Source organism: Lagenorhynchus albirostris, chromosome 6, assembly GCF_949774975.1.
Source record: "Lagenorhynchus albirostris chromosome 6, mLagAlb1.1, whole genome shotgun sequence".
In the NCBI taxonomy this organism is placed as follows: Eukaryota; Metazoa; Chordata; class Mammalia; order Artiodactyla; family Delphinidae; genus Lagenorhynchus; species Lagenorhynchus albirostris.
The window spans coordinates 114,508,912-114,531,800 of NC_083100.1; the positions used below are offsets into that span (position 1 = coordinate 114,508,912).

Consider the following 22,889-nt stretch of genomic DNA (forward strand, 5'->3'; position numbering starts at 1 on the left):
CTCAAACAAAAATGGTATGTGAAATTGATACTATTTCTATTTTATTTAAGGATTACTTTGCAGAATGACCAACTAAAGAGGGGAAGAAAGATTTATGGTATATATTCGTAGGAAAGTGATTTGAGGGTAAGGATTATGTAAAGAGACTTATGGAATTGAGACTAAGAGGTCTCAAGCATGAAGGCACAGAGAGAATGTTATAAAATTGTGTTTTTTACTAGCGACCAACAGGTGGCATGAGCTGAGCAACAGAACATTGGAAGGCTCCTAGGCACCCAAGGCATTCAGTCAGAGCCTTCTGTCAGCACCAACATCTGGATCACATTTCCAGTTTGGATATTTAAAATAAGACTATAAAGATAAAAATATGATTTTGTCTAGAGAATGTCCATTTACATATTTATTTTTCCTTGAAATAAAAATGTTCTAAAGTTACACTGTTTTCTACAGTGTTTGTTTAATTCATTTTTCTCAATGTAGGCAATGAAATTTCACGTGCTCAGATTTTCAGTTCTTGTACATCTGCTGAGTACTTAGATTCGGTTAGAAAATCTGATTATTCTTGACTTCCCCAGGTGTTTTATTTCTTATTTCTTATTTCTTTCAAACCAAAAAACTAATATTCAACTTCTTTAGGAGCTATGACTAGAAAAAGAAATATTAGTTTGGAGAAAAAAATAAGAATATGGTCCTTTTAATTCGGAGCCCTGCTGCAGGATCTAAATCTGGGGCTTGGTGTCACCTGGGTGTTTTCTTCCCGTAATTATGGTATTAGAGAGGCATTCCTTTTTTTTCTAATTTATTTTATTGTAGTTCATTTACAGTGTTGTGATAATTTCTGCTATGTAACAAAGTGATTCAGTTATACATATATACATTCTTTTTCATATTCTTTTCCATTATGGTTTATCACAGGATATTGAATATAGTTCCCTGTGCTATAGAGCTAATTCCGAACTCCCAATCCTTCCCTCCCTCACCTCCCCTCCCCCCTGGCAACCACAGGTCTGTTCTACAGAGGTCTCTTAATGTTTCCTCTTCAAATTAAAAACAAGAAGTTGGAATTGTATCCTAACAGGCAGGCCCGGATGCAGTATTAGAGAAGGTATATTCAAGCACTGAATCTATATGTATGCCAACATTTCCTGGCCCAAATGCAGAGGAGACTATGGGTAAGTGAATAGTGAGTCCAAGGGTAAGACACCATATGAGGCATGAGAATTCAGTGCCACTGGCTTCGCAACAGCTGTTTCTCCAAAAAAATAAAAAGAAAAGGCAACTCTGGTATGCAAAAGTAAAGCAATCTTCTCACATTACTTTGCATAAAGATTTCAAAGTCTCCCAGAAACCAGGAGGCCAATTTATAACCAAGACAGCCCCCAGAAGGGATCCTTTTCTCCCCCACCATCATCCGTGGCCCACGAACACCTGGTGTGTGTCGGTCTGGCAGCTGGGTGAAAACGCCAGGCTCACTTTCTGTTAACAAAACGCACGTGGATGGGCTCCCCTGGCATCAGAAGCCCATGGGTTTTTGCATGAACAGTTTTAGTCCATGGAGATATTTTGATCTCAAAACGTTGAAGCAACTAAGAAGAGAAAGAGAGAGAAGGACTTCAAATTTGGGAAGCAGAAAATTCACAGCACTGCTGGAGTGCCCATACTCCTGTGACAGCCCCAGCTGCAGGGAGCCGAGGGAACGAGAGATGTGGGAAACAGGGCGTCAGGTCCTATACAGGAGCCCAGCATGCCCACTGAGCAACAAGGCCCATGGGACAAAGATACGCAATCAGAATTTAAACTGAGCAGGACCCTGTGGGGCTCCTGGGCACAAAAACCTTTCCATGTCCCCATTTCTTGCTTGGAGGAAACAGGCTTCATACGACTTCCTTGACCTTCCCTGAGTTCCAAAGAGGGGACTCGAGCAGTTACTAATTAGGGAAGGGAGGGGATGCAGAAACAAGGGAGGAGCAGTCAAGAAACAACAGTGCAGGCTTGGGGCTGGGTTCTGGTTCCTCCTCAAGAAATATACGTTACAGTATCTTTGAGCACTTCTGCAGAACTAAGGTCCCCCCACCAGGTGGAGGATGGTAACTTCAGGATGAGCACAAGATTCCTGGAGCCCCGCCCTGTTACCTCACCACCAACCAATCAGCCCTGCAGCCCTTACCCCCAATTTTGCCTGTAAAAGCTTCTCCCCACAAACCATCAAGGAGTTCGGGGTTTGGGGGGCATAAGCCACCCATGTCCCTGCTTGGCCCTGCAATAAACCTTTCTCTGCTTGAAACTCGGACGTGTTGGTTTGTTTGGCCTCACTGCACGTCGGGCACGTGAACTTTGCTCAGTAACAGATGTTCAAATGACTTACACTTTATGAGCTAGTTCAAAGTTCTAACTGTGTTACTTCCGCTGTAGGTCTGGAAAAAGAAGGAATCAAAGGAGCAAGGAGGAAAGAGGAACAAAGTGAAATTCCAGGGTTCCTGCTGGTTTGGAGTCTGCAGTCACTTCAGTGGTGGTACGGACACAGCAGGGGCACAGCCGTCAGACTTTATCCATTACTGTCTTTAATTTAACTATTCTTCATGTGCACCTTTGATTCCCTTTCTCACTTCTGCAGTTCAAAAGGAGAAGCAGCCCTACCTCTCAGGGTGAAACTGGGACGTTTTAAAGAACGCTTAAGTATCTGTCAGCCTCAAGCACTAATCTCCCAAAAGGCAACCTGCTCTAAGGACCTCTGTCAAAACTACATTGGTTCCTGGAGGGGAGGCAGGGCCTTGCTCAAGGGCCGGTGGGGACGGTGCAGGGTAGCAGACCAGCCATTCATCCCTCCCCTGCTCCAACCTCCTAAGAGAGCATCAGTGCTGGAGAACCTATATTGTCACATGGGATGCAAACGCCCCAGCCCACCCTGACTCTCCAGCCTGGTGTCCCAGGTAAAGCAGCAAGACCCCCTGATGGGTCCTCTGGGTGAGCTGGGGCTCCGGGGGTGGAGGTCAGGCAGGGAGCAGGGCTGCACTGAAGACACAGGCTAAAATCATTACTGTGTCATTGTTAGAGAGCCAAGCTGAATGACCTGTATTTAGGCAACTCTAGAACATTCTGGCATCGAGATGCCTTCACCTCAACATCTAATCTCTGACCCTTTGTTCTGACCTCACAGGACTGCTCGCGCGTTCCCATGTGGCAGAGGAAAGAATCACACACAGGTCTCCTCACTCCATGGCCAACATCCCACAGGGCCTTTTTCCTTTCTGAGTGGCAGTACATGCTCATTGAAAAATGAAAACTACACAGGAGATGTAAAAGCCAGAAAACAAGACCGCCCTTCCACCTCAAGTCTCCAGTTCCCAAGGAGCAAGGGTGTATCCTCTAACCACTCTCCGTGCAATATGAATGTCTTGTTCCTATTTTCAAGGAAACACATTAATATTGCAACATTAAAGCCAAACCTTCCCTTCCCATAGGCCACAGGCATAAGTCGCTGTTTTGTTGGGATAGACACTCTTTATTTGCTTAAGGAAAGCCCTTCCATTACAGGTGTGCTAAGAGAGTTTCTTCATGAATGGGTGTTGAATTTTATCAATTATTTTGGGAGAGGGTCATAAAGTTTTTCTCCCTTAATTTGTCATTGTGGTGAATTCTGTCTTAAGGTGGGCCATCCTTGCATCCCTGAACAAACCTGATTTGGTGACGGTGCGTTTCTGGTCCATACATTGCTGGATTTGGCTTGCCAATTTTTCATTTAAGGTATTTTTCATCTTTGTTCATAAATCAGATGGGCCTGTAGTTTTTCTTTCTTATTTTATCCATTCTGGGTTGTGACTCTCAAGGTTATACAAGTCTCATAAAAACAAGACTTCCTTTTCCTATTTTCTATTTGTGTAAGATGATGATCACCCGTTCATTGGAGGTTTGATAAAACTTGCCAATAAAACTGTCTAGGTCTGGAACATTTGGTGGTAGATATTTTTACTACCGACTCAATGTATTCAAGGTCTGTTCTCTTTCTTTTGAGTCCATTTGGGTAATTTACACCTTTTCTAGTAAATTGTACATTTTATCTAAGTCTTCAGATGTATTGGGAAAAAAGCTGTTTGCAGTATTTTCTGGATTTAAAAAAAAATCAACTGCATTTGTAGCTATGTCTCCTTTCTCATTCCTAGCACTGTTTATTTGTGCCTTCTGTTTCTTCTTTTTTCCTCTTGGCAATTACAAACAATGATGTCCCCCCTCTATACTTGCACAAGTAGAAATGAGGGCTCTTGAAGCAAGAACTGTGGCAGGTACCCGTGTATGTTATAGTAGCAAACAAAGAAAACCCCCATCACCACCACCAAACACCCAGTTTCTGACCCTTTTCCCACTCCACCATCTGTGCCCTCATGCCCTCAGCATCCGCTATGGTTGTCCAGGCCGTCAGAAGCGGGAAGCATCCAGGAAGCAGTCAGCCCCCCCGAAAGGCTGCCTGGAAATGGCCTCTGCCCGTCAGAGACATGGTTGTGGAACATACAGCAGCACTGATGGAGCCAGGACCTTCCCAAACACAGTCCCCGTGAGCAGACACTGAGAGCAGGTGTGCAGACAACACAGACTCTGCTTAGACTATTCTTATTCCTCACACACCCAAAAGGCAGGTATTTGGCCCATTTTGTGGATGAGGAAACATGCTCAGCAGTGTCGGAACCACAAACTGGCAGAGCTGGGGTTGGAGTCCATCCTCCACACGGAGATGCCTCTCACCTTGGGCATGACTGGGCCTGGCCAGCGTCCATAGGGCCCACCGCTGCCCGGGACGGCTGCCCTGGAAGGGACACCTCTCGCCTTGGAGGACTGCAGCCACCCGTGTGCCCACAGAGGTGCGACGACCGAGGGACAGGCCGGCACCCGCTTCTGCTGGTCTCACCAGGTCCCCGGAGCTTTCCCACCAGAGCCAGGTGGGCCCAGCTGGTGTCCTCCTCGCCCCCTTCCACACCCACCTCCCTGGCCATGGCCCCTCACCTCCTCCAGCCCTCCTAGCCTGCCTCCCATGCCCACAATCCCCCACAGGCCGACCAGGCTTCCCCATCCCTTACGCTCTCTGATGCCATCGTCCGTAAAGGTCCCAACCCCTGAGTGCTCTGCCCTGGGCTCTGCCGGCCTGCAGGAAACACCTCAGTAACATGAGGGGAAAGGCAGGCAGGAGACAGGACACGTGCCTCGTGCCCTGCACCTGCCACGCGGCAACCGTGGCAAGTGGCTCCAACTCCCTGAGCCTCAGCTTCCTCATCGGTGAAATGGGGAGATGGGTCCCCAGGTCATCCCCTCGTGCTTCCAAAGCCGGGAGTCATAGCTCCCGAAACTTGGGCCTAGGTTTTCCATGGCAGGCTCCCCAAATCTGCAGGAAAGGCTAATGGATAGAATTTTCTCTACTGCGGGCTTTTCTTTCATGAAATTTCCTTCAGACATTATTTAGTTCCTGCTGCAGCCTGAGCTCAGATACTGGACAAGCGCAGAAGTAAACACTTGAGCATTTAGAGATTTGCATGGAAGGTATTCTCTCACCAAAACCAAGCCTTCCTGATGTTTCAAAACCCAAACAAGCTTGAGAGCCACCTCCCTGCTTAAAAGGCTGATTCACAGAAAATGAGGTGCTGAGGGGGCGGCAGGCGGTGAGCGTGACTCCCTCCATGGTGACGGTGACAGTGACAAGCTCTGAAGGAAGGAGGCCTGGGAGGCCGGGGCTTGAACAGCAGACGCAGCCACCAGCAGAAGTAGAGATCCCCCGTGCCCCACCACGTGCACTTCCTTAGACCACTGACATCAGAATCGCCCAGAGCCCCACCCCAGACCCACCAAGCGATTCTCTCTGTGGTCGGGGCCCAGGAACCTGATTGCGAGGGGCTCCTGGTGACGGGATGGTCCATAATGTTTGAGGGCCGCTTGCTGGACACCTTCCACTAGCCTTTCTGCAGAACCCCTGTGGGAGTGCTTGGGCTCCTGTAACCACCCACCCCTGCTACACACACACACACACACACACACACACACACACACATCCCAGTTCTGCCCATGGGACTCCAAGGAAGAAAGGAACAAGGCAGGTGGCCATGGGGCTAGAGGTGGCTACTGCAGGGGGCGGGAGGCATTTTAACACATAAAAGAGATTTAACAGGAAGCTCTGAAAGTTCTCAAAATCCTGTTTCCTTGTTTTCACCTAAGTCTTGATCCAGCAACGGAGCCCAGCCAGTCACCTGGATGAAGCCCAGCCCGCAGGCCCTACCTGAATCACAAGGAGGTGGATCTCCAATTCTGCAATCCTCCGCCCGATGCAGCTTCGAGCCCCGTAGCCGAAGGGGATGGACCCAAAATTGTCAACCCTGCGCAGGTTTCCTGGCCGCAGCCAGCGCTCAGGCCGGAACTCCTTGGCCCGAGGGAAGTTCTCATCCTCGTAGGAGGTGGCATAGTGGCAGAGGGCCAGCTGGGTCTGAGCAAACCGTTTTCACCAGAAAAGTAATAAAGAACTTAATCAAGGGAAAGCAGAGCAGAGGTCACAGCCCCAGCTGGACCGACCCTCCAGAGATGCTTCGGGCCGGGAGGAGTCATGTAAGGGCCCAAGAGGCCATGCAGACCCGGGATGGCAGGTCCCCCTTCAAGTCACACCCTACCCGGAATGAACATCAATGCAGCCACAGAGAAGGCAATTCAAGTCCTTCAGAAACTCTCCCTGGAGGGAACTGCTGCTTCCATGGGGCCTCCTGCGGGGGGTGGGGGTGGGGGTGGGGGTGGGGGTGGGGAGGGAGGGTTGAATAGGCCTGCGAGCTACAGATATATCTGCCTTTGTTTTTGCCAGAGCAGCGTCACACAATCCACATCTCCTTGCTCGTAAAGCCCCATCTTCATCATAAAAATACATGCAGAAGAAAAGGACATCTACAGCTATTTGCTTAGGTACAGGGACATCCGAAACGTGGAAGCAAATTTCCAATCCAACCGCCCCTGCTCAGCCCAGCCCCGCCACGTCCGCCAAACTCACGCCTCTGGGAATCAGATACCCGCCAACAACCAGGTCTTCCTGGGTGACCCGGCCATTCCCCGGCAGCACTGGAAACAGCCTAGAAAGAGCCAACGGGGACGGGAAGGCAGCGGTGACTTTCAAAATACGTTACTAAACATTTAAAAGTCTGGATATATTGCCATTTTCGTCTTCTAAAAAGTAACACATGGTACAGTTTCAACCAGGAAAGCTTGCAAGGGTCTTCATGGGCTCCCTAGCTTTGCCCGGGAAGCATTCTGGGGCCTCACGGTCAAAAAAATTTATAGAACACAAAGCAAAGCCTTTAAAATGCTACTGTGCTCCCAAGAGGAATAATTCTTTCTTTTTTTTTAAATAAATTTATTTATTTATTTATTGGCTGTGTCGGGTCTTTGTTGCAGCGCGTGGGCTTCTCATTGTGGTGGCTTCTCTTGTTGCGGAGCACGGGCTCTAGGCGCGCGGGCTTCAGTAGTTGTGGCACACGGGCTCAGTTGCTCCGCGGCATGTGGGATCTTCCCGGACCAGGGATCGAACCCGTGTCCCCTGCATTGGCAGGCGGATTCTCAACCACTGCACCACCGGGCAAGTCCCAAGAGGAATAATGCTGAATTTCTGAAATCTATGCAAGCATGGGACCCCTTTATCAAGGAATAGTTCATAGGACTCAGGGCTCCAAGAAATAGATTCTGAGAAATGCTACATCAGTTTTTGGATTCTCTGGGAAGTGATCCTACGAAAACTCTGAATAAACTTTTTTTTATTTTTTGCCGTACGCGGGCCTCTCACTGCCGTGGCCTCTCCCGTTGCGGAGCACAGGCTCCGGACGCGCAGGCTCAGCAGCCATGGCTCACGGGCCTAGCCGCTCCGCGGCACGTGGGATCCTCCCGGACTGGGGCACGAACCCGCGTCCCCTGCATCGGCAGGCGGACTCTCAACCACTGCGCCACCAGGGACGCCCAACTGAATAAATTTTAATTGACAAATACCAGTTAACACACAGCTGGCTTTTTTCTTTCTTTCTCCCTCTCTTCTTTTTTTTTTTTTTTTTTTTTTTTTTTGAGATTAAACAGCATGCTGAAGATGGAAGATGCAAGCCAACTTGAAATATCATTATCGAGTCAGGTTTAAAAGCATTATTTTAGTGTGTACTATGTAAATAACCTTTGCTCCGTGTCACGGCATTTCCTCCACAGAGGAATGCTGTGGTCACGATCCTGAGCCTCACAGGAGGAAGAACCTTCACTAGTCACCTAATCCCACCTCCCACCCAAGCCTGCCCAAGACCACCCGTATCCCTCATGCTCCGGCGTTTCCCAGGGTCAGTAAAGTCCTGTCCGGAAGTAAATAAGCCTCACTACTTGGTGTCTCCACCTTGACTAGACATTCACACGAGGAACACAGTAAGCACGTCTAGTAACTGGCCACTCAGCCCAGAACATTTTCCTGACAGTCAGTCCTGTTCTGCTTTATCCCCAGAGGAACACACTGGGAAACAGTTGATGAAACAAATGTCTAGAGTGAGTACAAAGTTCGAGGATGGCTCTAAAGATCTTTATGAAGAAATGAATATTTCTAACTGTAAAACAGAATAGCCTTTCTGCTGCTCTGTCGAGGGCAGAGAGGAAATAAAATGGTCATGAGTCCCTCCTTCCTAAACATTTCTGCCACCGAGGGTCTCTGGAGTATTGGGTTAGGAGCCAGTTTTTAAGTCAAAAGCACATTCATTGTGATAAAGAATCAGAGAGTTAACGGACACGGTTTTTGACATGAATTTTGGTGAGCCTTTTACCTCAAGGTTTCCTTAAGCAGAGCTCGGACGAGTGGGACTTTGGGGACGTCTGCAGCCGTGGGAACATGCCTTTCCCCCAAATTCCTCACTATCTCCCGGTACAGGGTCTGCTGCACTTCCGGGTGCCTCGCGAGGAGATACACTGCCCAGGACAACGTGAACGATGTCTAATAAAGAAACCGGCAGACACAGGCACGTGGGTGAGTAAAATCAAGGATTTCAGGCGCAGGCAGCATCGGACGTGAAGTCATGGGAGAATAAGCGCAGGTGCAAAGCCACGCCCATATACGTCCATCGGAGCATTTTATGTCTTACTGAAGCAAAAGATGATCTCCCTTAACTCCTCCTGGAAAAAAACTGACAGAGGCTTTTGGAAAGTAACATCAACGATGGGATTCAAGCGCTCTTTCAATGAAGAGCCACAGGAAAAATTATTTTGGAACTTTAAAAAATCATTGAAGAGCAATCTGCCTCTTCTTCCATGGAGTTTGAGAGCACGTAGGAACGCTGGTTAAGCCTGGAAGTTGTGCCTAGAACTTTCTTCGACCTTCTCTACAAGGGTCACCTGAGTTTTGCTAGAAAGGACCTGAGGCTGCCTGTCAGCCTGAGAACTGCATCCCGCAGGCCCATAGCTGGGCAATGGCTGCTCTGGTTGCCCTAATCTAGAAAAGATGGGGGAGAGGGGGACAGGAGGTGGTGGTCACAGGACTATTACTGGTCCATCATTGTTCCCATGCACTTATCAAGCAAAGCACCATATAAGGATTGAATGGCATTTGCACAAAGCAGTATCATTGTTTATACCACTTCCTAAACTGAAGAATTACATTTCTGGTTATTGAGAATAAATAATTCTATTTTATACCCTAGATTCCAAGATTTTCACTAAAATCAATACTATTACCTATGTGACTGTAGTTCACTGTCTTGTAAACAAGGAAATTCCACAGTATAAGTGCCCTTTCTTTCATCTAAAAAAATTCTAACTTAAGTAGGCCATATTGATGTTATTTCCCTCTAATCGATATTATGTATTTTTAGAGGGCAAGCTCTCCTGTAATATACAATGTAATGTGCAAGTTCTTCCTTATAAATGATAAGGAAATAATTTTGATGCTTCCTATGAAGAGAACAGAAAATTTCTATTAAAATCACATATTCATGGAAAAACCAAATGTGGTATAGCCACACAATGGAATACTGTCCGGTAATAAAAAAGAATAAACTACTTTTACAGGCAACAACATCCATGAATTTCAAAATCATTTTGCTGAGTGAAGGAAGTCAGACACAAAATACATACCGTATAATTCCATTTATATAAATTTCTAGAAAAATGCAAACTGATTTCTAGAAAACTGCAAACTGTTATGAAACAGTGTCAGAAGGCGGTTGCCGGGGGGGTGGGGGGCAGGGGTTATGGGAGGGATGGACTGAAATGGGGGTGAGGAACTTGCAGAGGTGGTAGCAACATCCAGGATCTTAACTGCAGCGCTGGTTTCAAAAATGATTGCATCTGTGCTTCTCCTGTATCAGTCAACAATCTGTATTGAATTGTACCGTTTAAATGGATGCAGTTTATCGTGCATAAAGTATGCTGCAATGAAGTTGGCTTTTTAAAATAACATTTTAGAAAATGAGCGTGAAGTTTCAAGATGTTCCCTTCACGTAGGAACGAGTCCTCGCTGCCCTCCGTCTCACGGTGATGCTCTTAGTTACCACCAGGGGGCAACAGTAGCATGCATCTGAATCAGCTTAGATACAAGGCCGTTCATTGCATCATTGCTTCTCCACTCAAGCAAACCCACACTGTCACGTTCACACGGTTAATCAGAACTTTCATCGCTTGCATTGTCCGCATTGATTCGTTTGTATTTAATTTATATACTTTTTGCTTTATTGTTGAAGATGATCCGTAAGGATAATGACTTTATGTGAAGTTTTTTGCTTTTACATGTTTAAGTGGCTTCATAATAAAAATGTCAACCGTGGGGTTTTTGTCTACCTCTAAAAAGGAGATTGGTGCTTTCCTCAAGTCCGGGAAGCACTCCTGTGAAGGAAAAACCTTGAGGCAAGCTTAGCTGTTTCATTTTCCCACCTGTTAAATGAAGACAGTAACACCTACCTCAGAGGATTCTGTGTGAACAGAAGGGTGCTTACAGATGTGCGTTGGAGACACAGTAAATCACCAAATTTACTGTCTTAATCTTAATTATTTCACTCAACTGACTTTTCTTCCACCAATTACCAAAAGCCTGGCCCTTCTTTTTCTTATTTCACCACTTTCTTTTAGCAAATTTTAAACTTCTTCTGTACATATACCCACAAATATACCATTTTTTATACTTGAGTAAATGTATCGGATTATACATAAGTTTTTGGAAGGAACTTGGATTCCACACCCCTGTACCAGCCCCGCCCCAGCCCAGGAACCCATGTTAACCGTCCAGGGTGCAGGCTCCATACTTTCCTCCACGTCCAGCAATCACTTAGCGATACACACGTGCACGCGGACAGATGGGACGGGGGCCACTGTTTTACTAACGGGAACACAGGATATACATGCTTTTCTGCATCTTCATTTCTCACTTAGTAATAGGGTATGGAATTCCCTCCCAATCAATGGGCAATGCTTTGTTTCATTCTGATACTGAGCCCTCGTTGGTCATAGTGTATTATTCATCTGCTACACTAGCTGAATCTATTCACTAGGATTTAAAATTGATATATGTACATATTCATAAGTCAAACTGCTTATTAAACTTTTCTTTCTTTATGCTTTCTTTAGCAGGTTTTGAAGTTATGCCGACTTTATCAGATGAACTGGGAAGTTCTCCATAGCCCGGAATATTTTGAATAAGTAAGAGGGTTTTTAATGTCTGTGCCCTTTTCATTTCTTTTTTGTTTTTTAAGATTTTTTTGATGTGGACTATTTTTAAAGTCTTTATTGAATTTGTTACACTCCTGCTTCTGTTTTATGTTTTGGATTTTTGGCCACAAGGCACGGGGGATCTTAGCTCCTGGACCAGGGATCGAGCCCACACCCGCTGCACTGAAAGGCGAAGTCTTAACCACTGGACCGCCAGGGAAGTCCCTTCATTTCTGATATTATGAAACAATGGAGAAATGTTTGCAAATCAGGAATGATTTTAAACTTTAAAACATATTGCTACTTTGTGTGTGTGGTAATAGAATTGGGTTATGTTATTTACAGAATTCATCGTGCACCTTTAGTTATATTAAAGAAAAGAAAAAAGGTCGAGTTTTCTCCTGGAGACCCTCAGCAGTGAAGCAGACATTCAGCTAGTACAAACAAGCATGGTCCCCTTAAAGTATCTGCCATCTGTCGGATTCCTCGGAAAGGCCCCCAGCTTTAACTGTGCTCTGCTGAGAAGAAAGGAAAGCTGAGAGCTCACCGTGTCCACGCCAGCCAGCAGCATCTCGGTCATGTTGGCGTAGATTTCCTCCCGTGTCAGCTCCTGGCTGAGGAAGAGGTACGTGAGCAGGCCCCCTCTCGCTCTCTCCCCTCGGTCCATTTGGCACTGTATGTCCCTCAGCTTGTTGTCAACGTGAATTTGGCCTGTGTGAAAACAGTGTTTCTTTTGAAAGAAGTTTTGGTTAAGAATCGTCTCTTCAGGGCTTCCCTGGAGGCGCAGTGGTTAAGAATTCACCCGACAATGCAGGGGACACTAGTTCGAGCCCTGGTTCGGGAAGATCCCACATGCCGCAGAGCAACTAAGCCCGTGCACCACAACTACTGAGCCTGCACTCTAGAGCCTGTGAGCCACAACTATTGAGCCCGCATGCCACAACTACTGAGCCCATGTGCCACAACTACTGAGCCCGCGTGCCACAACTACTGAGCCCACGTGCCACAACTATTGAGCCCGCGTGCCTAGAGCCCATGCTCCACAACAAGAGAAGCCACCACAAGGAGAAGCCTGTGCACCACAACGAAGAGTAGCCCCCATTCGCCACAACTAGACAAGGCCCACGCGCAGCAACAAAGACCCAATGCAGCCAAAAATAATAAATAAATTAAATAAATTAATTAATTTTTTTAAAAAGTGAGAAATCTGTCACATTACTTGTGATCACAACCCACGTGCTTTTTGCTCATTCAAGAAACCAATCTAAAAGTTCTTGAGTCAAAATAGCACGTAACTCCATTGGGGAATCCCCTACAGTAATACCCACTGTCTGCGTGAGTGTTAGATACACAACTAGGAGGAAAGTCAGGTCCATCTGATTCTACAAAAGGTGCCCTGACTCTTCTCTTACTGAATTTGAAGAGTCCATCCCAGGACCTGCAGAATTCCCGCCAGGGTTTGGGGATGAGCGGGCGGAGCCACCTAGGGATGGCACCGGCGTACATGGATGTCTTGAACGTGCAGAACATGAGCTCCAGGGCCTCGATGTAGTCCATCGTCGCCTGCGGGACGCTGTTCTCCAGGCAGCCCAGACGACTCTCGTAAAGAATGGTGGCCACTCCTGCGCGGGAGAGAGGTTACAACCCTTCTTCTTCTTCTTCGAGATCGTTCACAGCATCAATATACGATACCTGGCCATAAATGTAACTTTCAAAAGTGGTCCAGGGACTTCCCTGGCGGTCCAGTGGTTAGGACTCCTCGCTTCCACTGCAGGGGGCCTGGGTTCCATCCCTGGTCGGGGAACTAAGATCCCACAAGCCTCGCCAAAAAAATAAAACTTAAAAAAAGAAGTGATCCAGGTGCCTACCCCTGAGGTTTTCTCTACCAGGTCCTGACCCCCAGGGCGCTGTGGGTTCAATGCTGACGAACCCTCTGCCTCAGTGCGCCCTCAGCTCAACAGTCTGTTCAAGACCCACAAGGCACAACTCCCAACCTTTCAGCCAGTTGCCCAACTTTGGGGAGTTGAAAGGTGGCTCCTCCTGGCCACACTTCGGGGAGCCCCAGGACAAGCTAAGGGGGCAGAGGAGAGGGCCTCTGTGAACCAGGGGTGGGGAGGATTTTTCAGTGTGTTTACAACTCACTTCTCTGTCGATTTTGTTACTATTTTTAGAGAGCATTAATACCAGAACTTTAAAAAGTTAACTTAAAACTTAAATTTGAAGAAACTTTTTTTTTTAAAAGGGAAATCTGGACTTCCCTGGCGGTCCAGTGGTTAAGACTCCGTGCTTCCACTGCAGGGGGCACGGGTTCCATCCCTGGTCAGGGAAGTGCCACATGGCACGGGCAATGCAGCCATAAATAAATAAATAAAAATAAAAATGGGAAAGCGAATAGAATTCTCCAAAAACCCAGGTACAGAAAAAATGTTTGGTATGCTATCGATTTTTTTTTAAGTAAAAAGAATACTCACACTCATACTCATATTTCTTTGTATGTACATAAAATATCCCTTGAAGAAGCTGGTGACCTAGCTGGGTCAGGAGAGAGGGAGACTTTTCCATGAGTACTTTTTGGGTTTGATTTTTGAACCATGGGAATGTGCTACCCATCTAACATGGATTTTAAAAGTTAGAATGATCGTGGTACATGCCCTCTAGACTCCTGTTGCTTTTAAAACTATGCTAAAACAAAATGTGTAGTAATTAGGAGCATGGTTCTTGAGTTAGAGAGACGTCAATTTGAAACTGTTTCTGCCACTAAAAATGGGGGTTAGTTTTTCAGTTCCCCCATTTGTAAAACAGTGTCAGTCAACCTGGTTCCATTAGCACTGTGACAATTACATGTACGTATGTATGGGGCTTAGCACATTGTCTGGGACACAGGAGATGCTCAATGAGTGATAAGAACCATATTTTGGTAAAATGTCCACTCTTCCATCTTCCCCACCTCCTGAGTTCACCTACCTTCCATTGAATATTTGAAGAAAAGGTCATTGATGTTGGTCACAGTCTCCCCATCTTCTGCCTGGCTCTTGAGGAAGTAGATTCTTTTAATTAAATCAGCAATAACTTGGTTGATTTCTCCTGCAAAAATGGCCACATCTTTCGGTTTCAGAATTCTTTGTCTCAACACACTTCTCATCTTGAGCCACTGTTCACCCTCCCTAGAATAAAGTGAATTCCAAATAATCTTACTTATAGTGATATTCTAGGAAGGAATTCAGAGTATCTCTGCAAAAATTTCCCAGCAATAAAGAGTCAACAAGATCTGCCAGTCCAAATGGGATGAAGACAGGACAGACACTGCAAAGAGAGGGGAGCGATGGTATTACTCCCCAGTTCCTGTGTAAGGACATGTATATCAAAAGAGCCAAAGATAGAATTTCTAAACCAAAGGGATTTGGACCAGGGGATCTGCAGATGCTCTGTTTTCTCCTCCCTACCTGAGGCTGTCCCGATTCACTCTTGGAAGACACAAAGGTGTATAATAACCATGGTCTGTTATAAGGCAGGAACATCATCCCATGGCGATCAATGCTGAAGTTCGTAGCCCCTCCTGGAGGTCTCCTAAAACAGCTCACCACCCTCACCCCTGTCCACAGAGGGGCTCTGTGAGCTTCAGCCCCCTCAGTGGTCACCGAAAGGACACCTAAAGCCACAGAGTGTTCCTTGAAAAATGGCTCCTCTCCATCACTCGGCTAGTGGGCTCCCCACCTTGTCCCTGCCACCAAATCTCTTCCCAGAGGGTTTTGGGAGATTTGGGGAGATCACACGGGAGGCTCTTTTGATACTATTCCACTGGGAGTTCTGTGCCTTATTAATAGCTGTTTTTAGGAGCCCAGCGTTCAGGGAGGGGGGGGCGTCCCTGGGCTCCCCGCTCCTGCACATGTCTCAGCCTGGCCTCACATACTCACGCGGAGATGAGCCCGGTGGATCTGCCCCGTAAGTCTCGGTACTCCTGCCAGGACCCCATGTTGGCTCTCTGGGGCACGGCCCCCTCTGCCCGGAGCACCTGAGCCACCAGGTCTCGGTCTGCAACAGATACTACAAACTGAGGACCAAAGTGAGACTTGAAGATTTTTCCATATTCCCGTGTGTGTTTCTGCTGCAAAACCATGGAGAAATCAAAAAAGGAAAAAAATACACAGATATGATATACCTTTGACACGGACATTCCTGGATGTTAGGGGAGCAGAAAACTGGGGCAGAGGGAAGCTCTGCATTATGCAGAACTGAATCAGAGTGGCCACTTTACTTACAGTTACCAAGGGGGAGTGGAGGGGGCAGGGATAAACGGAGAGATTGGGATTGAGATATACACACTAGATAACTAATAAGGACCTACTGCATAGCACAGGGAACTCTACTCAGTGCTCTGTAATGACCTACATGGGAACAGAATCTCAAAACGAGTGGACGTATGTATACGTATAACTGATTCACTTCGCTGTACAGCAGAAACTAACCCAACAAGGTAAATCAACTCTACTCCAATAAGTATTAATTAAAACAAAAAAAGAGTGGTTGCTTTAAGTATTCCTGAGGTAAACATAGTTTCACATCATTAATCATATTCATAGAAGTTTTCTTAGTTCTTTAAAGATGTGTGTTTAAAAAAGCCTTAGCTGTGTGAAGCAATGTGAGAGGAATGTGGATGTAGATGAACTGCAGGGTCTTGACTGTCCTGAGTCAAACAGGGTCTGCCTGCCCCTTTCATTCAGACACTCAGCAGCCGTCCAGCCTGCCCTGTGAAGAAAGCTCCCTGCAGGAAATCTGTAATAAACCTGCAAAAATGCCCCCAGCAGAGAAATGAAAGGAAAGGCACCCAGATTGGAAAGGGAGAAGTAAAGCTGTCTCTGTTCACATGTGACGTGATCTGGCGTGTAGAAAATTCTAAGATATCTGCTAAAAAACATGTTCAGTAAGCTTGCCGGATATAAGATCAATATACAAAATTCAATTGTATTTCCACACACTAGCAATGAACAATCCAAAAATAAAATTAAGAAAGCAATTCCATTTACAATAGCGTCATAAAGAATAAAATACTTGGGAATACATTTAATAAAATAAGTGTAAGACTTACACTCTGAAAACTGCAAAAGATCATCGAAAGAAATTAAAGACCTACATAAACGGAATTTATTTATTCCATGTCAATGGAATGGAAGACTTAATATTATTAAGATGGCAATACTTCTCAAACTGATCCATGAATTCAACATAATCCCTATCAGAATTCCAGTGATTCAGAACCGCAAAAACAATCCTAAAAAAGAAGAACAAAGTTGAAGGACTCACAGTTCCCTATTTCAAAGGTTACTATAAAAGTAATGAAGACAGTGTGCTACTGGCATAAGGATGGACATCTAAATCATTGGAATAGAATTGAGACCCCAGAAATAAACCCATACATCTAAGGTCAATGGATTTTCAAAAAGGGTGCCAAGACAATTAAATGGGAAAGAATAGCCTCTTTAACAAAAGATGCTGGGAAAATTGGATAGCCACAAACAAAAAATAATTTGTACCCTTATCTCACACCACATACAAAAACTACCTCAAAGTGGACCAAAGACTAAATGCAAGAGCTAAAACCACAAAACTCTTGGACGAAAACATAGGGATAAATATTCATGACCTTAGATTTGGCAATGGCGTCTTAAGATATGATACCAAAAGAACAAGCAACAAAAGAAAAAAACAGATGATTGGACATCATCAAAATTTTAAAATGTGCATAATGTCAAAGGACATTACAAAGAAAGTGAAAGACAATCCCTAGAATGGAGAAAATATTTGCAAAGTACGTATTTGATAAGAGAAATATGCCTAGAATATATTAAAAAACTATTACAACCCAACAGTAAAAAAACAGCAACAACAAATAACCCAATTAAAAACTGGGCAATTATTTGAATGGACATTTCTCCAAAGAAGATATCAAAATGTCTAATAAGCACATGAAAAGAAGCTCAATGTCATTAGTCATTAGGGAAATGCAAATCAAAACCACAATGAGATATCACTTCCCACATACTAGGATGCTTATAATCAAAAGGACAGGTAATAATAACAAGTATTGGCAAGGATGTGGAGAAATCAAAACCCTCTTGCACTGTTGCTGGAATATAAAATAGTGCAGCCACTTTAGAACAGTCTAGCAATTCCTCAAAAGGTTAAATACAGAGCTACTATTTGACACAGCAATTTCATGCCTAGATATATACCCAAAGAAATGAAAACATAACAGCCAAAAGGTAGAAACAATCCAAATGTCTATCAACTGATGAATAAGTAAACAAAATGTGGTCTATCCACACACTGGAATATTATTTGTTCATAGACAGGAATGAGGTACTAATACATGTTACAACATGGGTGAACTTGAAAACATTATGCTCAGTGAAAGAAGCCAGACAAAAAAGACCACACATTATATGATTCCATTTATATGAAATGTCCAGAATAGGCCAATCTATAAAGACAGAAAGTAAATTATTAGTGGTTGCTTAAGGCTGGGGGAATGAGAGGGTGGGGGAGTGATTGCTAAAGAATACAATATGGGGTTTCTTTTTAAGGTTATGAAAATGTTCTATAATTGATTGTGGTGATGGTTGTATACTTTAAGTGGCAGAATTGTATGATACGTGAATTATATCTCAATGAAGTTGTTACCAAAAAAAGAAATCACAATAAATGTAAATGGGTTAAATAGTCCAGTTAAATAATTAAAGAAGGAAGGAGAGAAAGTACCCTCCAGCATGGCTCAGCGTGACATAGGCATGGGGACTTCCCTGGCAGTCCAGTGGTTAAGAATCCATGCTTCCAATGCAGGGGGCATGGGTTAGATCCCTGGTCAGGGAACTAATAACCCGCATGCTGTGTGGTGTGGCCAAAAAAAAAAAGCATGACATAGGCAGAGCTAAGCATGGGGAAAATGACTACATCCCTCTTTGGCATCTGCCAACATTTCTTATCACCCCAACTCTCAACCACGGAAATGGCAGGCCAGAGGGTCTGTCATCTCTCCACTCTTCTGCTCTCAGGTAGAAGCTGTTTGCTTCTTTGTGGACCTAGTTGAAGTCCCGCTGCCTGGAGATGAAGACACTCAGACTCAACTGGGCTGTGTCAGGTGCCAAGGGATCACTCTGCCTAACAAACAGGTGACCCCAAAAGGGTGTTTCTCCAGGTTTCTGATAGGATGACTGTTACCGGAACTACTGGGAGATGGGCCACTCCTCGGGCACATCCAGCTACTGAATGGGCACAATCAGACAAGGGAGCCACTGACCAAGGGGCAAAAAGAACGAGATGAAGGACACAGGGAGTTTACGGCCCTTTTTGGTGGAGGGCCAAGGAATGATACAGTCAGCCACAGACTCAGTTTGTGTAGCCAGCTGGAGCACAGACTCTGGAGTTGGAATCTCAGCTCACAGTTTACTAGCTGGGTGACCTTGGGAAGTTAGGTTCCACTGTGTCTCAGTTTCCTCACCTGCAAAATGGAGAAATAATAGAGATTACCTCACATGGAGGACTTAAAACTGTGCCTGGCACATGAAAAGAGTTCCAGAACTGTTCATTCTTCTTATGTATTGGCTATTATTACAGTTTACAAAGCCCTTCCACAGCCCTGATCACACGACCTCACAATAACCCGTGAGATGGATGAAGATTTTTAGACTCCTGCACAGAGGAGGAAACTGTGGTCCAGAGAGAAGAACTGATTGGCCAAGATTCCACAGGGGCTTGTAAAGGGCTGCTGTGTAATGCAGGACCCTCCTGCTCTGTCATACCTAGCGACCTTGATCACTGTGTCTGCTCTGCCGCTAACCAGCTATGTGACTGTGGGCAAGTCACTCAGCCGACACTTTGGGGCCTTTTCCACATGTAAAGTGAAAGACCTGGACCCTATAGATGAATCCCTTGTGAGACAGCATTCTGTGATCACAAGTTGAGTGAAAGGAAACTGGACTTGAGGTAACAGAGTAATTCTCTTCCTCCTTAGAAATGCCTTAGGGGTGACCTGGAGAGCTCGGGGAGAGGGTTTTACTAGAACAACCAGCTCTAGTAAACAACCAATGCTCCAGTCTACAGCAACCTGTATTGAACTTGTCAATAAATAAATAACAATTTTTTTTTTACCGTATTTGAAAACTATCATCTTGATACCTTATGTTCAGATTCCACATGGAACAGAAAAAATCATTTTTGACCCCCAGAAACATGTTTGGGAAGAAATCGTGTAGAGTTCGTGTGGGGCACGGAGAGGTGGGGCCAACTGGAATTTCAGTCAAATTAAGATTGTTCCTCTTGCCCCACTGTTTTTGGTTTTGTTTTTCTATCAATGAAGTAAGTTTCTGCTTCTCCAGCTGTAGCTGTGGCCTCCGCACCATCATGTAGGTTAAGGGTTGAGGGAATGAACGTACGAACGAATGACCAAAACCCAGGTGGGTGGTTACAAAAAGCTTCCTCTGAGAAGTTTCTGAAGGTTGAAGGGTAAGCTCTGAACAAAAAGAAGTGAGTAGTGGGGAAGGAGGGTGTTCTTGGACGAGGTCCCAGAAATCACAGCGGGTGCTGGGGTGGGAGCCCTGAGAAAATGACGGAGGCAAGCAGCGAGCAGCTACCATAGGAAATGGGAGCGAATGGATTTGACGACGCTGAAAGGTGGGGATCACCTTGCAATGAAAGACGCGATTTGAGGTGGGCACGGGAAGGGCAAAACTCAGGGTCAAGATGAGCCACCGTACAACGAGCGGGCTCCCAACACTCCGACGGGGTTGCTGGACCGGTTGGGTTCTTCCTAAGTCCCTGCCCAGACCTGGCTTGACGCCGAGGTTCACGAACTTTCGTTTGTCTTCCCATCACTTAGAGATCACATAACTCGGAGCCTCCGAACCCCTCGCTGTTATTTTTAGGTTTGTTTTTTTTTTTTCAATTATAAAACACAAACAAAAAGGACTAGGAACATACGCAACCTGTCCTCGGCCGCGTAAAGACCCGCAGGGCTTGTCACCCACCGCGGGAGAGGCGCTGCTCACGGGCCTCCCTCGGGACGGTCCCGGGAGGCCGGGTGGCGGCTCCCGGCCCCCCGACTCCGCAGGCCAGCCTGCCGGAGCGTACGGCGCGTGGGGACGCAGCGGCTCCAGGGCGGCCCCTGCCCGTGACCCCCTCCTCCGGCGCCCCTCCCTGGTGCCTCCCCGGGCCCCCTCCCCGGCTCTCCCTCCCTGGAATCCCTCCCCGGTTTCCTCTCCCCGGGTCCCTCCCCGGCGCTCCCTCCCGGGTTTCCTCTCCCCGGATCCCCTCTCCGGCGCTGCCTCCCCGGGATCCTCTCCCGGGTCCCCTCTCTGGCTCTCCCTCCCCGGGATCCTCTCCCCGGATCCCCTCCCTGGCGCTCCCTCCCTGGTTTCCTCTCCCGGGTCCCCTCTCCGGAGCTCCCTCCCCAGGATCCTGTCCCGGGTCCCCTCCCCGGCGCTCCCTCCCCGGTTTCCTCTCCCCGGATCCCCTCCCCGGCGCTCCCTCCTGGGGTTCCCTCGCTGGCGTCCTTCCCGGGATCCTCTCCCCGGTTCCCCTTCCCGGCGCTCCCTCCCCGGGCCTCGTCCCCGGCGCCTTCCCGCCGGAGCGAGCCCCCTCGCGCTCCCGGTCTCCCGCGCGCAGCTACCTGGATCTCGTGGATGCGGCTGAAGCCGTCCTTCCAGAAGAGCTCCACGAGGTTGGCAAGGGTCCGGGGCCCCGGCATGGCGGCGAGGCTCCGGGGTCCCTCTGCCCGGCCCCCGGCCCGCGGCGCCCCCGGCCGCCCGACTCCTTTGTCCTCGGCCCGCGCCCTCGCCGGGAGCCTGGCGTCCGTGGGCCGAGGCTGCCAAGGGCCCCGCTCGGGCGCCGGGCTCAGACGGGCTTTGAGGATCCGCGCCAGCAGAGCCATTGCGATCCTCTGCGTTGGCTGGTTTGAGCAGTTTTTTGTTTCGAGGGCCGCCCTTTGCTCTTTGCTTGGTTTTAACTTGTTCGAGCAGAGCTCCTGCGAACTCTTACGGCCTGGGCATCAGTTTACACAGACCGTTATTAAACGCTCCCTCCCCTAAGGCTGGGGAAAAGGGGGGTGGTCTGTGATTAGACTGCCAGAGAAATAAAGCGATTATTATTTTTTCTTCACATCAGATTAATTAAGCGTTCTTTGAGGCCAAAAAGTTTTAAGGTCAACCCCACTTCCAAGCATGGCCAAAAAAAAAAAAAAAGAAAAGAAAAGCCTACTGGGATATTTTAAATTATTTCCCTCCTTAAAAATTACTATAGAGAGTTTACGGAAGAACGCTAATTTGCCCTTTTTGTATTTTAAAAACACTTCTTTGTGATTTCAAGTTATACAATTATAATTCAATCACAAAATGAGAACAAAAATGTTAGATGACCTTGCAGTAGTTCACAGTATTGTAAAATGACCACATTATTATTTTAGCACAAGTTTCCATAATGAAGACTATGCTGTCTCTATTGACGGATTTTATGGGTCTCAGTTTTATCCGAGCACACAGCACACGCTGGAGGTGCTAGTGAGGAGTATGGGGAGGGGTGAGGGACTTTTCTTTGAACATTTGGCTTTTTTTTTTCTGGTCTCCCACAAGGACTGGTCCTGTTGCACAATGCTTAGAGAAATGAACACACCTCCACGTGAAGGTGAGAAGAAGGAGGACTTTGCCAATATAGGTTTAGATCTCAGTGCCAAGCTGCAGAAGGGAAGCCCCCGCCCACAAAGAGGGAGGGGCCCTTGGCACGGGAGGGGCAAGAAATGTGTCATCTGGTTTCAGGAAGGGAGCCCAGATTCTGAGCTAGCAATTCAACAAGTTACTCTGAAAACTGAGAACATTATTTAAAGATTTCATAACAGTTTCTACTCCTGCATCTAAACGTTAAAAAAAAAAGGTCTACGAAGTATTGTTACTTTTTGATTAGTAGTTTGTACCTTTACAACTCTGTTAAATGTACATTTCATTTAAATATTTGTAAGTACGTACGTGAAACAAAGAAGACCAGACTTATTCCGTTTCTAGAATTTGATTAATAAATACTTAGCAACTCTTATTTATAAGGTACTATAGCTGCAAGGGACTCAAAGAATAAGATATTAAACCTGCCTTTAAGGAGCTCATAACCCACAAGAAGAATAAAACGGTACACAAACACACACCAGATTAGCCTAAGTGCCAGAAAACTGGTAGAGAATATGA

The 22,889-nt window shown here is 46.4% G+C and overlaps 1 protein-coding gene across 2 annotated transcripts; it reads right to left on the bottom strand.

Annotated features, from left to right (window-relative positions):
- Positions 1–1,004: 1,004 nt before the first annotated feature.
- LOC132521886 (cytochrome P450 27C1) lies at positions 1,005–21,633 on the bottom strand. Of its 2 annotated transcripts, none has more exons than XM_060151540.1 (9): positions 21,329–21,633; positions 15,582–15,718; positions 14,632–14,831; positions 13,080–13,289; positions 12,215–12,378; positions 8,799–8,965; positions 7,010–7,088; positions 6,257–6,460; positions 1,005–1,586 (listed from the first exon to the last, which is right to left on the bottom strand). In XM_060151540.1, exons 1-9 carry the CDS (start codon positions 21,587–21,589, stop codon positions 1,470–1,472), a joined length of 1,539 nt encoding a protein of 512 aa, XP_060007523.1. In that variant the 5' UTR covers positions 21,590–21,633; the 3' UTR covers positions 1,005–1,469. The 2 variants fall into 2 exon arrangements, with proteins under 2 accessions (XP_060007523.1, XP_060007522.1); XM_060151539.1 differs by having other exon boundaries at positions 15,582–15,772; positions 21,329–21,632.
- Positions 21,634–22,889: the final 1,256 nt, after the last annotated feature.

What these genes read in the sequence shown, in the direction of transcription:
- LOC132521886 (XM_060151539.1), bottom strand. Translation starts at nt 21,589, where the DNA reads ATGGCTCTGCTGGCGCGGATCCTCAAAGCCCGTCTGAGCCCGGCGCCC. An exon ending in TCCACCGGGCTCATCTCCGC is followed by an intron (nt 14,832 to 15,581) that starts GTGAGTATGTGA and finishes ACTTTATTCTAG; the next exon opens with GGAGGGTGAACAGTGGCTCA. An exon ending in GGATGGACTCTTCAAATTCA is followed by an intron (nt 12,379 to 13,079) that starts GTAAGAGAAGAG and finishes GTTTTCACACAG; the next exon opens with GCCAAATTCACGTTGACAAC.